Genomic DNA, 16,197 nt, shown 5'->3' with positions numbered 1-16,197 from the left:
AAGTCTGATGTTAAGGTATGCTAAATGAGCCTCGGTTTAGCTTAAAGCTTGGCAAGTGTGTGGGGGAAGCTGGTACGCTGATGTTATGCAGACACAGATTGTGGGAAGTCCAAATCAAGTGGCACAGGTACAGCAGAGCAAACAGCAGGAGGGATGCAAGCCTCTCAGCCCTACCTGAGTCATGTAGCAGCACAGCAGGGGAAGAGGTAAGTGCAATCCCTTCATCTTCACAATGATCTCTGCTGTGAGGGTTTACTAGTGCCTGAGCTGCAGCTGGCACAAAACACCAAGGCAGAAACATGCTGTGCCCTACTGAGAGGGAAATGGCCCTGCAAGATGCACACCAGGTCTGTGAGCTCTGCTCCCACCCCACTCACACAGCCACGCATGCACCAAGCGCTCCTCTCATCTCTCCTGACACTTGCACAGGTGCTTCCTATATACAAGGGCAAACGTTTATTTACAGAGCAGCAGTACAGGGGACACAAACACTGCCCCGAGGAGAAGGGAGCTTTCCTCCTTCAGGACATGGCAGCAGCACGTAAGACACACCACCCCACAAAGGGCACTGCATCCCTCCCAGAACACAAGCACCATCACCAGTGCCCTGCAGCAGGCACAGGTGAGGCACTCCTGGTCAGAGCCCCGAAACATGAGGCTGCAGGACAGGTTGTGTTTTGCCTTCCGCCCTGCCCCAGAGTAGCCCTGCTAGAGCAAAGAGGCAGGTCTTGAACACTGGAGACACTGTGCTGACAAGGGAAGATGGTGTTCAGGGTCTATAGCTCTTCTGGGAGCTGAGAACCCAATAGCCTGGAAAACCCCCCAGCAGGAGTTTCTAGTTCTAAGCTAGAAAAGCTTAGAGAGGCCCCAGCCCCTGGGAGACCAGGCACATGGACACAGCACCCATGGGGGTGCTGCTGGGGGTGCTCCGGAAGGCTGGGCTCTGAAGCTGAACTACTCACAGCAATCCTCAGAGCAGCTTCCTCAGGCCACCACAGATGTCCCACCCTGACGTCCTGCAGAGCCAGGATAGACCAGGTTCCTGCTGCTGCCAAGAAGGCACTGGGAATGCGTTCACAGGTTGCTTTTAACACTAAAGAGGGTCTCAGCAATAGACTTCCACAGTTTAAATCCACAGCAGCTCAGCCTTGGTTGAGTCATTCCCTCCTGGGGCATGGCCCCATGCTCTGCTCCCCTGCTCCTGGCTGGAGGCAGGAGGCTTTTGAACAGCACGGGGTGACAGCAACTCACCCCTGCCCTCAAGCAAGCTGCCTGCCCTGCCAGCCCACGCTTCCTCCTGTCCATGGCAGCCAGTGTGGTGGGGCTGGAAGCACTGTAGGGCTGCAAGGAGGCACAGCCTCAGCCCCCTGGGGTGAGCAGCGGAGGCTGCAGGGCCCCCGACAGTCCCAAGGCACGGGGTAGGGGCTCCTGCCCCCTCTCACGTGTACTCTGTCTTCCGGATGTAGCTGGAGGGCACATAGCCCTGCTTGCCGTGCGCCTCGGCCAGCCACCACTCTCGATTGCCTGTGATATCCTCAAACTGCAGGATCCTGAGTCTCTGGTTAGCTGACACGCTCAGCTCGTTGGTGTTTCGGCCTTTGAAGGTGTAGAGTGCGTAATAGACCTGCTGGGCAGAGGGAGGCGTTGGTCAGACAGGCACTCAGCACAGCCTCAATGCTGCACGGCACAGGATGTGTGTGCAGCGCTTTGCAGAAAATCAAGGCACAGCCAGAGCTGCCCCCACCCACCCACCCATTTACAGCCTTGGTCTGTGGCTCTGCACATCTCCACCTCAGCCCCTTGGAACAGAGCAACCTCCACCTCACTCCTCTCCCTCATCATGGCCAGGATGATTCAGCCTCCACTCAAGCGAGAGGAGGGTCAGCCCTTGGCACCCCGAGTCCCCTGGGCAGCTGAGAACTCACCTGGTTGCCCTCTGGCTCGCTGCTCTCCAGCCCGGAGTCTCTGTCCTCCACAGAGGACACAGGCCTGAGCCGCGCTTTGGCGGGGTGCCCATTGCGAGGGCCAGGGCTGTAGCCTGGCTCAGGGCGGCTGTAGCGGCGTGGAGATGTCACCACACCAGCCTCCAGCCTCTCCGTCCTGTCACCAGAGCTGAGCTGGGGCACAGAGGGGGAGTCCGTCTGCGAAGGGGTCTGCGGGGATTGGTACGGGTCTCCTGGGGAGGCAGAGTCCTGCAGGGGTTTCTGAGTGAAGGCCACGGCTGCCCCGCTGGGGCTGAAGGTCAGCGTGGTGCTGCTGTGCGGGGAGGAGCTGCTGTGCTCGGACTCGTTGGAAGAGTGGCTGCCCACAGAGACGTCCGACTGGCTGCGGCGCGGGTTGTAGGGCTTCAGAAAGGAGCTGTACACAAAGCCCTTGGTCACTGCGGAGACGGAGAGGAAAGGAGCTCAGATCAGGGATCTGGGGGACCAGAGGAGAGGAGTCGCAGCAGGCACCGAGGGCAGGAGCAGCCACCTACCCCCATTGTCTATGAGCCAGCGATTCTGGCTGCCCATGGGGTCCTTCTTCTTGATGACCCCCACGATGTCTCCCTCCAGCAGCGAGACATCCAGGTCTTGGGCAGCATTGAAATTGCGTTCTGCCTGGAAGAGGCTGTCGGGGGAATAGCGGGCCAGGAGGGCAGCTCGGATGTCGTCCGACTGCAGGAGGTAGCTGGGCTGCAGAGGAACAAGGTAGGCATGAACGCTGTCCCAGGCTCCCCGGTGAGCCCTGACACAGGGCAGAGGGGACTCACCAAGGCACCGAGCGGCTGCCGCCGGGCAGACTGACGCTCCATGCTCTTCCTCTCAAAAGGCTTCTTGGGAGCTGCCTGGGACTCTGGGAAGAAGGTGAAGGCCTGGAGCTGCTGGAGGACCCGACTGTGCTCCTCCTGGAAGACGGCAATGAGGTTCCCCTCTCGGCCAGACACCTTCAGCAACTGAAACCAAAGCAAGGTCACAGTTAGATGGAAGCTACTGCCAAAAGTAGCCAAAAGCTACAGCAAGGATCATGTCAACTCCCAGGCCAAAAGGGGCTCTGAGCCCTGCCTGTGACTTGGATCAGGCCCAGATCTGCAGCTCTGTCTGGATACAGCTCTGCACGATCCCCACGCTGACGGCCTGAGGTACTCCCAGGCAAATGCTGTCTTGCCACTGCTCCTGAAGCAGCCAGAGCACAAGTCCCACCTCCACCATCTCCCCACACAACTACATCTCAATCAGGCAACTCCTGCCCTGACAGGATCCCATGGGAACCCTCCCTGAGGCACTTAGGGACTGAAACAGCAGCAGCAGCTTCCCCTGTAGTGAGGGAAAGCTTGGGGAAAAGCCCTGTGCAGAGGTTAGTGCTGCACTGAGCCTGCAGCACTGTCTGTGCTCCAGGAACCCACCGACAGCAGGGGTCTCAGCTCCTCCAGGGCCAGGCGCACAAAGTCACAGTGTGCCTCTGCGTAGCCCCGCACACAGCTGGCAAAGAGCTCCTTGGCGAAGCACAGGAACTTGGGCAGCTCGTCCAGGAGCTGGGCGTTAAGGGCCTCGTAGTTGTTGCGGGCCGACTGCAGCTCCTCCAGCGTTCGCTTGTCCTTCAGCTTCTCCGCTCGCTCTGTGCAGTTGTGGAAGTCGAGGAGCTTGTCGAAGCGTTTCTGCACCAGCTTGTGAGGCCCCGCAAACATGCTCAGCAGCTGGTTCAGCGGCGAGCTCACCAGCCGCTCCGTCCGCTCTTTCTGGTGGGCAGAGATGCAGGGAGCAGGTGAGATGAGGTGCTCTCTCCTGACATGCCTCTAACAGCAGCTGCTCGCCCTCTGCTACACAACCTCCCCAGGACAGCACAGGGTCCACCTTCCTGATGGCACCCTACCAGAGTTCCAGAGATCCCTTCTAGCACATAGTACACAATAATCCTACATAAATGTGCTAGCATGGAAAATGCTAGAGGAAGGATGTTACACTTCTGGCAGGGCTGAAAAAAATGTGTGCCTAACAGGCATGCTCAAGGCACAACCTCAACCCACAGCCATCAAAGCTCTCAGGAGGCAGGAGCTGAATGGGGGCGCTCACACCTATTTTGGGCTGCGTTACCCGTGCAGCCACCCACGGGTGGGAGAGCCCCAGAGGGGTGCCTGCAGCACGCAAGGGCACAGGCTCACTCACAAAGTTGGAGAAGAGCTGGTCGCTGATGAGCCGGTTCACTTTCTGGAACTGGTCCAAGTCCCCGCTGCCTTTCTCTGTGCACAGGTCCCACATGCTGACCGCTGCCAGCGCCTTCATGCAGGCTGACTCCTGCACCAGGGACATGCAGTCAGCACAGCCACGCATGCCACCCAGGGGAACAGGGCTCCCTGGGCAGGCTCACGCTCCTAGGGCAGCCCAGACCCCCATGGTCCAACCCTCAGGCAGGGCTGAGGTCAGAAGCATTGCCAAGTGGCACTGCAGGTACGCACCATGCAGGCAGGAGGGGCAGCACGTGGCAAGCCCCACATCACACCCAGACTCACCCGGACGTGCTGCAGGTAGAGTGAAAGGTCCCTGATGAAGGACTTGATTAGCCTCTCTTGCATCCGAAAATTTTTCTCCGTCTCCTCAAAGGCTTCGTCCTTCAGCTGTGGGAGAAAAGAGCTCAAGGGAGGCAATGCAGGAGTCTCGCACCTCCCAGAGTGGGAGATGTGGGGCCTCCTGCCCACAAACCAGGGAGCAGAAACGGATGGTTCAGACCCTAAGCTCACTCTGCCTTGCTGGCCTGGATGAGAACTATTCCCTGGGGAAGGGATGTGGGGAGTCAGTAGGTATCACCACCTCCTTGGGCACCACAGGGTGTAAGTGTATCTGGCAGGTGATGCAAATTACCTGAGGCGCAAAGCCCGTGAGATGCTTGAGGTGGCTGCTCACACGGTTGGATTTTTTGATGATAGAGTGGAAGTTGAGCTTGGAGATCTTTTCCATGAGGCTATCTTCATCCCCTTTCCGGTACTTCAGCACTAAAGAGATTGAAGCAGAAATCAGAACCCTTATCAGCACAATGTTAACATTAAATATATATTCTCATCTTATCGTTCTTGTTTTCATTTCACGGCTATGTATTCAGCAACTGCATACATTTCATATCACTGTATCACAAGAAATATGTCAGATGCATACTACGTTATTCTTTGCATACTGTATCTCATGCTTAGATTTTTAAAAGCAGCTCTCTTATGGCACTGCTGTGAGGGTGCAGTTTATTGAGGCCAGATTCCCTCCAGGACCATGCAGTTGACAGACTCCAACTTCACCCACTCTGACCCCAGCTCTACCCAGCTCCTCACCCAGGTCCTTCCGACGCTTGTACTCGTTGATGTTGACGTTGATTTCTTTGACAGCAAGGAGAGCAGCTGTGAGTGGAGCCTTGTCAGGGTGAGACTCAGGGGTGGCGCTCAGCAGCTCCATCAGCAGCAGCGGGTACCGCATCACCCTTTGCACTGGCTTGATGAGGAAGGAGCCCAGGTTAATGTAGTTTGTGCAGCCCCTGGGAAGTTGGGACAAAGAAGATGCAACAGGTTTCAATCCAGCTCTGCCCCCTTGAACTGACCCCAGCCAGACCCAGAGGACCAACACCTCCAAATCCACTGTACTTCCTAACTCAGGCCACCCTCACCTCCAAACCCACTGCACTCCTGAACCCTCAGTGATTTCAGATCAGCCCCAGGTTTCCAGACTTCACTCAAACCACATGACTCTTCTCAGCCAAGACCCTCTCCATCACCAGACCCACTGTGGGATCCCACACGGGTACAGCTTTGAATGTACCAGAGCTCCACTTGCCTCAGACTCCATCCCACCACCCTACTGCTGGATCTGGCCTGCAGCGCAAGACAGACTGTGCTCAGGACTGCAGCCAGCACGGGGCTCTCCTTCCTCCCTGGAGCTGATGGCTCCCCAAACCTGTTTTCAGCCCAAAAGACCTCCCCTCGCCTCACCACCTGCCTGTACCACCCACCCATTGCCACTGCTGCAACCTTGCTGCAGACAGGACCCCCAGACATGCGCCCAGCCGGTGGCGGGAGGTGAGTCACAAGGGAGCAGCCAGGCCAAGACAGACGGACAAGCGGGAACTAACAGGAAGGAGGCACTTACCACTCACTGTACAGGCTCCTGCCGGCCCACAAAGTGCCAAAAAGCAAAGAAAAGCAACAGGTTAACGGTGCAGCAGGCGTGCACTCCCGCAGCCAGCTCCCTCCCGCAGTGACAGTGACGCTGCCATGGCAGCTCTGACCCGTGGCAGCTAGAGACGTGGCAGATGCCGAGGCAGGCAAAGTGGCTAATTTCTTCACCAGCCTTGGTGGCGCAGGGCTTGGGGAATAAGAACTTTAAACCCAGGGCATGCTGCCTTCTCCCTACTTTGGTGGCTCTACAGGTAGGTGTCCCAACCCCTCTGCGTTGGGGCAGACGGGCAGGGACGCTGGGGAGTGAACCCCCTACCCCAGCCTGATGGCCACCACCACGAGAGGCTCCAACCTGAGGCTATCCAGCAGGTCCACGAGTAGTTTCTGGATCTTCTCGTCTTTCTCATAAGTTTCCAGCAGTGCAATGGCCTCGTCATGGTTCTGGCAATACACCCTGTAGACGCTCTCCAGCTCTGCACGTTGTGCCAGGAACACCGGCCCTGCACACAGCAGCGAAGTGGGACGTCAGTGTCTCCAGGCCCCTCTTGCCTTCCACAACCACGCTGCATTCATGGTGAGACACTCTGTGTCCCCCTTCCACACACAGCTTGAGAGGACATCGTTACAGGAGCACCCAGGATGCATCCTTGTCACCCTCAGCATGCCCACACATCCTGCGTGCTTCACTGTCACTACGGACCAGGTGGATTGGGCAACTGGGGACAGAAATGGGAAGCTGTGCACCAAGGGCATGTCGTGATAACTCACCAGGACATGTTCACTCAGGCTCTGCGGGGACTGTTTCCCTAGCTGAAGAGCCCCAGAGGGACCCCAGGAACCACAGGCAGAGAGACCTCAACTGATCCATCTCTCCAGCGGGTGACTGGTCAGTGGCAGTGGAGAGCCACATGAGGAACACAGGCACAGGCTGCCCAGGGCCTGAGTTGCCTGTGCAGGTGTGAGGAGTGGGGCTCTCTTTGGGGAAGGAGCCAGGGGGAGCCATAACCAGCCCTCATTTCTCAACATAGTGACCCATGGGGCAACACAGGTCTTCACGGCTTCACCAGTGGACTGATAAACACTGACAGGGACCAGCAGGGAGGAAATGCTCCCATGACTTAAACTGCTCTGTTCTGCAACCCCACTAGCAAATCACATCCCAGCCTGCTGAGAAAAGGCAACAGCAGAGTTCATACCAATGGCATCTGAAGCCTCCAAGGTGGACAGCAGCTGCTTAGAGAAGCTTATCACCACTTGGATGTTTCCAAAAAGACCCTCAAAGTCTACATTCTGCACCTGGGGAATGGAAAGAGAGATGTCCTAGATGGGAGAACATGACCCAGCCAGACCCAACAGCTACCCCTTGCCCTCCTGCAACCCACCAGCCCTCAGCTCCCCATCAGCCCCTCAGCTTGGCCTGCTCCCACCACAGTGACTGTACTCACTCCCTCGTCCTCACTGTGCATTGAAATTCTCCCTCCTTATGCGTATCACCACTCCTCTTTCCCAGCAATTTCATCCCTGCCTTTGTTCACCTGACATTCTCCCTCTCTTCCCACCAATTCTGTCACAATGCCAAGACCCCCTATTTTCTTTCTCATGACAATGGATTTAACCTACAATACAAATGATGAGAACAGTTCCCCGCTCCACCCAGGAAATTAATCCATGATACTTGCTGCTAGCTTTCTTGCTCTCAGCAACAGTGGGAGCTCAGCAGGATACCAAAACAAATGGGATATTTCTATGAGTGCAAGGAGTAACATGAATCACCCTACTGCCCCCAGCTTATCTGAATTTCCCCTGTGGGTTCCTTTGCTGCTCCAAGAACAAAGCAGACTCACTATCCTCACCCCACCCCATCAGTGCCACACTGTAGCCTGCCCCCACACTCCTACCTGTGCCTGCTGCAGGGGCACCATGATCCTTTCCACGCACATCTCCAGGTCTCGGATGTAGTCCCTCTCTGTCTGGAGCAGTTCCTCAATAACCTTGGACCTCTTCTCCAGCATCCTGTTCTCCGGGCTCTCGGTGGTAGCGGAGGACGTCTCCAGGGATGGTGTCTGGGAGGACAGGAGGGTCATCTCTGCAAGACAGACAAGCACGATCAGCATCCTCCAGCAATACCTGGCCTGACCCTTGCTGGGCAAGGCCAGGAGACAAGCAGCAGCTGAACTGTGCCCACAACCTGTGAGTCTGCCAAACACGATGGTTAGAGCAGGGCCAGCAGGTTGCCCACAGCTGCTCCTACAGCCTGCCTCTACCACCAGCCCTCACAGCACCGGTACCGCTGTACTGGGGACCCAGTGCTGAGTGCTGCAGCACAGGGACAGCTTGCAGAGCCTGTTCCTGCCCACCCCGTGCCAAATCTTCAGTTGTGGTAATCCAAATATGCACCGGCCACTTCCCTGCTGCTCCTGGCACAGGGGCCAGCAGACTGCAAGCCACACAAACCTGTCCCAGGCCTGTGACGCCAGCTGGGCCCTGGTATCCCGACGCACAGCCCTCTCCTGCCTCTGCCCCAGCAAACTCTCGGTGGGGCTGAGCCCTGCTCTCCTCCTCACCCTAGCAGAGAAGAGGCCAGCTGGGGCCTGGCTATGGCAGCCTGGCCATGGCGGCCGTCCCCTCCCCTGGGGCTGGGAACAGGGTCCCCATTCTCCAGCTCCGGGCCATTTCCATCTGAATAGCCGAAAAGGCCTCCAGGCACCCACAATGGGGCTGCCGGCGGCAAAGCCTGGAGCTGGACCATGACGAGAAGCACTGGTGCGAGGCCAGGAAAGCCTTGCTGGGGTGCAATCAAGGTGGCCAGGACCCACGGCCGGCACCGAGGCCGAGCCCTGGCGAAGCTGCAGGTGGTGGGGGGACAACGTGAGCTGCATAGGTCAGAGGCATGGGGCAGCCGCGTGCACCCCACAATGACACGGGTGGGTGCCAGGCCAGGGAGGGTCCAGTGCCCCCAGCACAGCCCGGGGACGTGCCCCATGCCCAGGCCCACCGCCCCCTCACAGTCTCCCCACCTGGCAAACTGCTGGCGTGCGACACGGGGAGCACTGTGCAGGGAGCCCCACGTCTGGGGACTCGCCACCCTCCTCCTCTTCCCTATCCCTGGCACAGGCTGCTGGTTTTCCTCCTGGTTTTCGGTCCCACCTGCAGCTCCCCCGCCAGCCCGGCCCCCTCCCATTTTCATTCAGGTTCAGACATTTTATCCCAGCGGATTCCTGGGCCCCAGCAACTCGGTACCCACCTGCCTGCTGCTACACCAGGTGCCCCCCCCCCGGCCAGAAACACGGCAAAAGCAGGGCCCAAACTCAGCCGGCGAGCCCTCCCAGCCAGGCTCTGGCCCCAAAACTCAGCTCTCCTTCATCTGATTGCTGCTTTGCAGAACTGGCACCCATGGGGCCCGCAGCCCCTTGCAGCACACCCCGGCCTGCCTCGGATCCGTGGTTTTCAGCAATTAGCTGATTTGACAAATGCTCCCCAGCTCCAGCTGTCTCCCACGCATCGCCAGCTGCTGCATTTCACTGGGATTTTATCAGAGCTGCGGACAGGCCCCCAGCTCTCGTATTTGTATAAGTATTTTTGCAGGACAGGCACGTCCAGATCCCCACCTCCCTGACCTCTCCTGCTGCAAGCCTCAGGCAACAGCAGGCCGAGAGTGGGGGGAACACAGCGCTGACACCAGTCCCAGCCCTGGGAGGCTCCGCATTACCTGGGGGTCTGGCACCCACTGCACAGCCCCTGCAGACCCCAGGGCTCCCCACCACCAGGTGCTGGGGCTGCCGGGCCCCACAGGGTAACCGCAGTATCCAGCAGTGGTGTGAATGTGGGATGGGAAATTGAATCACCCAAATCGATGGCTGCCTTGGCTTCCTCAGCCAGCTTTATCAAACCAAATGCAGCAGGAGCCTGTGAGGAGGGACGGGGAGCAGACGCCGGGTTTTGTATTTACTCACTGTTTGCATTTGCAAAGCATCTGGGAAGCCTCAGCTACAGACCAGACCCTACCCTGCAAGGTCCTCTGCAAACACACCACAAAGGTGTCCTGCAGGGCCACGGTACTCTGAACCCAACACCAGACAAAAAAAGGACAAAGAAACACTCTGAGAATGTCCAGCAGCTCTCTGCAGCTAGAGGCTCACAAGCAGTAGAGAAACAGAAACAATAAATGAGTTATTTTAAAGTGTTTTTTTTTTTTTTGTTTTTGTTTTTTTTTTTTTTTTTCTAAAGGAATGTCATTTGTTTTCCAGGAAAGCAAACTCAAGTGGCAGGGCAATATGGAAGAAGCACGAAGGTGTTAACTGAAATGCAAACAGGTGAGTGAAACCAAGGCAAGGTGGGCGTGTGAGCTGATACCGCCCGTCCTGAATGAGCTGACGAAGCATGGGGTGGCCACGGGAAGTCCTGAAAATGAGCCTGTATTCAACAACAGCCAGAAATGACCCGTGAATATCCCGAGCTGGAAGGGACCAACAAGGATAATCAAATCCAGCTCCTGGGAAAAATAAATTTGATTCAAGCTCAAAAGGGAAAGATTAGATTTCCAACGGCCAAAGATTTGAATTTTGCATTTATCCACATGCAAAGTGACAACCACCCTGCCTGAACTTTGCACAGGAAATCTCGGACTTTACCACATTGCCTAACAATCCTGCTGTGCTCCCTCATTCAGCTGTAGCTATCTGGCAGCTGCAGGAATAAGTCTGACTGCAAGGAAGATCTTGTGGGCAAACCAGGTTCTCGGATCCTAGCTCCTGGCATTTCCAACAGCTCCGTGCTGGAGAGCTAAGGGAGAAGCAGCAGGCACCTCTTCTGCCAGCCCTGCCTTGCACAGCCCTGCCCTAAGCAGGGCAATGTCCTCTCTGCACCCACGCCTCTGCACCCACTTCAGACCACCGGAGTGGAGCCGGGGATCCCCAGCACCACAGCGGCTCCCCACGCTCCAGCGAGCAAACCCCAAGCACAAAAACCTCAATCAGGCGCCCTGAGGCAAGGCTTTGGTTGACACTCCTGAGATTTCCAGCTCCACAACACCTTTCCTCTGCAAGTCTCAAATGCCTGTCCGGGGAAGGAAAATTAAAACCTTTCCTGCACAAGTTTTAAGCCCATAATGGTCATTAGTGCAGCTTGCCTGACCTGGCGCGATGCTGTATGCCAGTTCCACCCACTTAAACTGTGTCAGTGTTTCCATTATTGTGCCTGTGATTTCCAAATACTCAAACAAATTAATTCCCCTCTGGCCTTCTTGCCCTTTCTGAATACTTCAAGATTTATTTAAAAACAAGGCAGCTGCAGAGGACGGCTCTTATGACTCTTGCTATTTATCACCAGCCCAGCATCCTCCTTCAGTCATGAACTCAAAATGCCATCCTGCTTCTTTCCGAACACTCAGAACTCAAAAAATACAAATACAGATTTATTTTTTTTTAATACTTGGCACTCCCACCTGATTGGTGCGGACAATTTGCAGGACTTATCGTATTTAAAAACTCTTCTTTTTGTATTTTATACCATCTCTTTTGATTGCTGTCATTTTCTTTTTCTTTGTTTGTTACATTTTCATATATGTCTAATTGCAGTATTCCCTAAATGAGGCTTATTAAGCTTTTAACTAAAATCACCCTCTTTCACAGCTGTGGGTTTTGGTCATCTAATAAATACTTTTTTAACAAATTCCCATTTAAATATTACCGCTCTACCCAAGCCATCAGTTCTGGAGGCCCCGAGACACCACAGCTGGATTGGTCTCCATTACTCTGCAGGAATGCTACTGGTATTTCTAATGAAGCCACCAAATTCCAGTCCAGTGACAAATTCATGTTTACCCATGATACAGATGCCAAAAGGGCATTCAGAAATACTCTTCCAAAATCAGTGTTCTCAATCACAACGTTTAGAGACTCTAATTTTGTTCTCTTCCAGCTCTCGCATGAGCTCTGAGATATGGATCTCCAAAGGAAAATCCCTAACAACATTTTTTTTCTCTGTCCCTTTTGGGCTATTTGTGACAAACGAGAGCTCTTTGCTGCTTTGGCAGCCTGCGGCAGTCTCCCAGTTGCTCCTGCTTCTGAGCCTTGCTGGTCCACCTGCTGGTGCACGGAAGGCCCAAGGGCAATGTGTAACACATCTGCTGGCAAACAGGCAGCGAGGTGTCGAGGTGGAGCACACTCCCACCTCCGCCCTTCCCGTGGAGATCATGCTTTTAATACTGCAATCACACGGCTCAGGCTGCTTGTCTCAGAAATGCCACTTTTGTTGACATTCTTCCAACCCAAGAAAACGTCCAGTTCTTACAACCGAGCTCCCGGTGTGAGCACAGGCACAGCTAAGAGCTTAGCTCCCTGCCCCACTTTGTGACCAGAGTTAATCCATGAGCACAGACCCAGCAGGATTTGCATCCATCCTGCAGGGCCCGGCAGCTCTCCCAGAGGGCCGCATCGCCTCCCCACTTCTTTCCAGGGCTCACCTGCCAGCATCCCCCGTCACCGCGTGCTCCCGTGGCGCAGCCTCGAGGGCCCGGGCTGCTAACCCTGTCCGGAGAGGGATGTGCTGTCCATTGGCAGCTACGGCTGTGGCTGGGCACCCTCTGCCTCTGCCCGTGCCTCCTAAGCCGAGCCCAAGGAGCCTCAGCACCGAGGACGAGCCCCGCGCAGGCTCGCTCAGCACCAGCCTCCGAGCGGAGCTGCACCCGCCTGCGAGAGTCCAGCCCCAGGCTCAGGGCCCAGCAGAGGCAGGCAGTGACTCAGGACAAAACAAACCAGCTGCAAATATTCGAGGTATGTGGACGCCAGGAGGGGAGGGGTTACTGCCGAGCAAGAGAGGAGAGGGGATGAAACTAGGGCGGGGAATAATTAATCCGAGCGAAACGCTGAGCTCCCTGCCAGGAGCACGATCTGCCTGGGATGAAAACTCTCACTCTGGACACAAGTAGTTGTAAGTCCACAACACAACATATCCACTGCTCCAAAAGCAACAGACTGAATATATTCAGTGTCTCACTGCTTAGGAGCAATGAGAAAAATCCAAACCCTAAGGATGAGCTGAACGGGAACAGACTGGGGCACTTCTCCAGGGCCACCAGGAGGTCTCATCTCAAAGGTGTCCCACGTGGAGCCTACTGGCTCCCTCATTGTACCCTCTGAGGTCCCGTGGCACAGGTGGACTTGAGCACACAACACCAAGCTGCCGGGCTCTGCCAGGCTCCTCGCTGCAGCAAACCACACGCTCAAACCTTGGAGGATAGGGACTAACAAGATGCTCACTGACAAAGACAGGTGAGAAGCTCTCATGGTCCTCCCGGGCCATCTCCCTCCCGGCTGTCCCTGCCTTCCCTGCCCTTACGTGCCTCTTGGCTGCCCTCTGCTACCATGGGCTCCAACGCTGAGGCAGGACGTCAATAAAAAATGACTGTGAGCAAAAACAGCAAGAGAAAATGGAATGAAAACTGGAAGTTCTTTAAAAGGATGTTTTAGGCAGATAATCCAAACAAACACTGTTATGCAATCAAGAAAGAGAACAATACCCGTGGAAAATTTGTCTCGGGCCTGTTCTTCGATACAGGCAGCAGATACAAACACATGAATGAATATAGAAAAAACATACAATAGACAATAGATATTGGGAAATTTCAAGTACAGAGAAATAAGAAGAGAAGAAAGATATCAAGACAAATCCATGGATGGCAGAATTAAGAATTCAGGTTTTGTTTTTTAAATGAGGGAATAAAGTGCTACTTTATAATCCAATTTTATTTTCACCCAGGATAAAAGAAATACTTATAATGATCTAATCCTATAATAAGCAGAGAGAGTAAAATTCTTGATAAGATGATGGAAAAGCAAAATTATACAAAATAAATATTCTGTTTCTTTCCACCTCAAAAGCTGAGGTAAGACCTCGCTAACTGGCACCTCAAAAACCCATTGCCAATGGAGAATATCTAGAGAAGAGGACATTTCTAATCACATTCTCCGCAAACTGAATTTAGAGTTGATCCTATATAATATTTTCAAAGTAAATGATTTCGTAGGATCACACACAAGGTTTACACATATTAGTCGATAACTGAGCCAAGGTATTTCGGACAAGATGGAACTACTCAAACCAAGTAGGTTTAACACAGACAAATGCATTAATGTATTACTGGGGATAAGAAATGCAGCCACATGCAGGGCTGTGTTCTGGGGACTAATGACTCTGCTCAGGTCATCCAAAACTCAGCACAAGTTCCCAGAGCGCTGCTGCAGCAAAAGCATGTGTAGGGGTCTGCAACAAGGGATAGGAATGCAGCAAAGTGCTGACACCCACCTAGGATGTCTCCTGCTGCTTTGAAGTCCACTATTTTACAAGTAAGAACTGAAAAATAAGTGAAGATCGGGAAGAATAAACACTGACAGGTCTTTCTGTGAGCCTGTGCCATGAGTATTTTAAGACCATTAATTACAAAGACCTGAAGACTGAAAAATTACTGGTAGAACCGAAGGCTGGTAATTACAGTACCTGTCTGAGAAAAAAATACCATCAACTAAAAAGCTGTAATTTTGTAGAAAAAGGTTGGGGGTTGAAAGCTGAAATACAACACATTAACATGCAAAACATTCAAGAGGGATGGTGAGTAAGCAGCACCGCTATGTCAGGAGGAGTCTCCTTCTGTTGGAGCATCAGGCAGACACATCTGAGCCTCCTCTCGAAGAGATGCTCTAACCAAGTAGCTGTCACTGGGCTGCACCACAGAGAAATCTGTGAGAAGTGTAACAACCCAGCTGGTGGAAAAGATGTCCCCATGTCATCCCTAACAGGGCTTCCAAGTCCTGAATTCTGCTACTCTGCAGAGAGGAGGCGGTGGCTAGGAGAGCAGACAGCGTTGTAAAAAGCACCTAGAGGTACACAGAGAAGGAAAAGCAGAGCAGACTTTTCCTAGCAGCAGGACAGGAAGGTGTCTGCTGCCAAGCACTGTGGGATGACTTTTTGGAAGGCTCACAGGTGCTGGTGAGGTCTTACATGGAGTCAGTGCAGCTACAGGGGTTAAGCACATTTGCCAGGGAGGCGTGCTGCTGATGCTGGCCAGGGCTCCAGTGAGGCTTGAAGAGCAACACAGCAGGGACCTGCAGCCATAAACAGGCTGCGGGACAGACGGAAGACACCTGGAGCCTTCCTCTCTCCCTGTCCTGCTGTGGAACCAGCGGTGGAGCACGGTGTGTGGTTTCCCTAGGCCCAGCTGGGAGCTGCCTGCAGTATTTCCCAGGTGCAGCTCCCACAGGCCAGCCCCTGCCCCATTTTGAGCCTCCCAGGGCTTTGCAGGCTGCTTCCCTCCCCACTGTGCTCCTGGCCCCTCCTAGCTGCCCTTTGAACCTCCTGGCACTGCAAAACCACTCCCTTCCCTTGCCCTGGGGACACAACCGAGCAAAGTCCCACCCTGCCAGGGCAGCCGAGAGCACAGAAATGCAGCCTGCGGAGCCTGCTTAATCAAAATACCTCCAGAGAACAGATTTTTTTGGTAAGCTGATAGCCAGCCGCAGCCTCCAGCACTGCCACCTAGGTGGCTGCTGCGCTGCCGTGCTGCTTGCTCCACGCTTCCACCCCCCTGAAGGAGCGTTCAGTTCACGTACAGGTGCCTGAGCTGGACGCAGAAAGGGCGCAGCAGCCAGCAGGTCCTCAGACACACCATTACCTGACGGGGAGGTCAGGCCCAAGGTGGGCTCCCTCCACCCAGCCTTGCTGTCCCTGCCCCAACACCTACTCGTGACCTTGCAACAAGAGAGCAAGCCCCACAAAGCTGCTTGAAGCTGAGGGTCACGGCCGTGCCGTCAGCAGTGTGTCTGGGCACTAGGGCAGGGTGAAGGAACGCCCCGGGCCACCGCACCGGCAACTCCCAAGCAGTTCCCTGCCTACCTCGCTTCTCCTTCCTGGTTTGTACAAACTCCGAGTGCCGCAGGGTGCTGGGAGCCGTCCTCCTGTAGAAACTGTTTCGTTGCAGCAAGGAGCCCGTCCTGTTGTCTTCCTCCACCTCCCAGATGTGGCTCCAGTCTGGCCTGCCTGTGCGTACCCTGGAGCGCTCTGCTCTAGCA

At 54.9% G+C, this 16,197-nt stretch overlaps 1 protein-coding gene across 1 annotated transcript in view; it reads right to left on the bottom strand.

The window, feature by feature from the left end:
• Window positions 1–455: 455 nt before the first annotated feature.
• Window positions 456–16,197, bottom strand: part of DNMBP (dynamin binding protein) — a 31,843-nt gene continuing 16,101 nt past the window's right edge. Inside the window, exons 5-17 of the mRNA XM_032191747.1 lie at window positions 8,032–8,219; window positions 7,330–7,429; window positions 6,486–6,633; window positions 6,105–6,122; window positions 5,297–5,496; window positions 4,839–4,969; window positions 4,490–4,594; window positions 4,146–4,274; window positions 3,386–3,718; window positions 2,753–2,935; window positions 2,477–2,675; window positions 1,926–2,380; window positions 456–1,624 (exon numbers count right to left, since the gene is read on the bottom strand). Of these exons, the coding sequence (XP_032047638.1) occupies window positions 1,439–1,624; window positions 1,926–2,380; window positions 2,477–2,675; window positions 2,753–2,935; window positions 3,386–3,718; window positions 4,146–4,274; window positions 4,490–4,594; window positions 4,839–4,969; window positions 5,297–5,496; window positions 6,105–6,122; window positions 6,486–6,633; window positions 7,330–7,429; window positions 8,032–8,219 (2,375 nt within the window). The 3' untranslated portion in view covers window positions 456–1,438. The remainder of the gene's footprint in view (window positions 1,625–1,925; window positions 2,381–2,476; window positions 2,676–2,752; window positions 2,936–3,385; window positions 3,719–4,145; window positions 4,275–4,489; window positions 4,595–4,838; window positions 4,970–5,296; window positions 5,497–6,104; window positions 6,123–6,485; window positions 6,634–7,329; window positions 7,430–8,031; window positions 8,220–16,197) is intronic.

Source organism: Aythya fuligula, chromosome 7, assembly GCF_009819795.1.
Source record: "Aythya fuligula isolate bAytFul2 chromosome 7, bAytFul2.pri, whole genome shotgun sequence".
In the NCBI taxonomy this organism is placed as follows: Eukaryota; Metazoa; Chordata; class Aves; order Anseriformes; family Anatidae; genus Aythya; species Aythya fuligula.
This window is presented reverse-complemented; position numbering and strand designations above follow the sequence as displayed.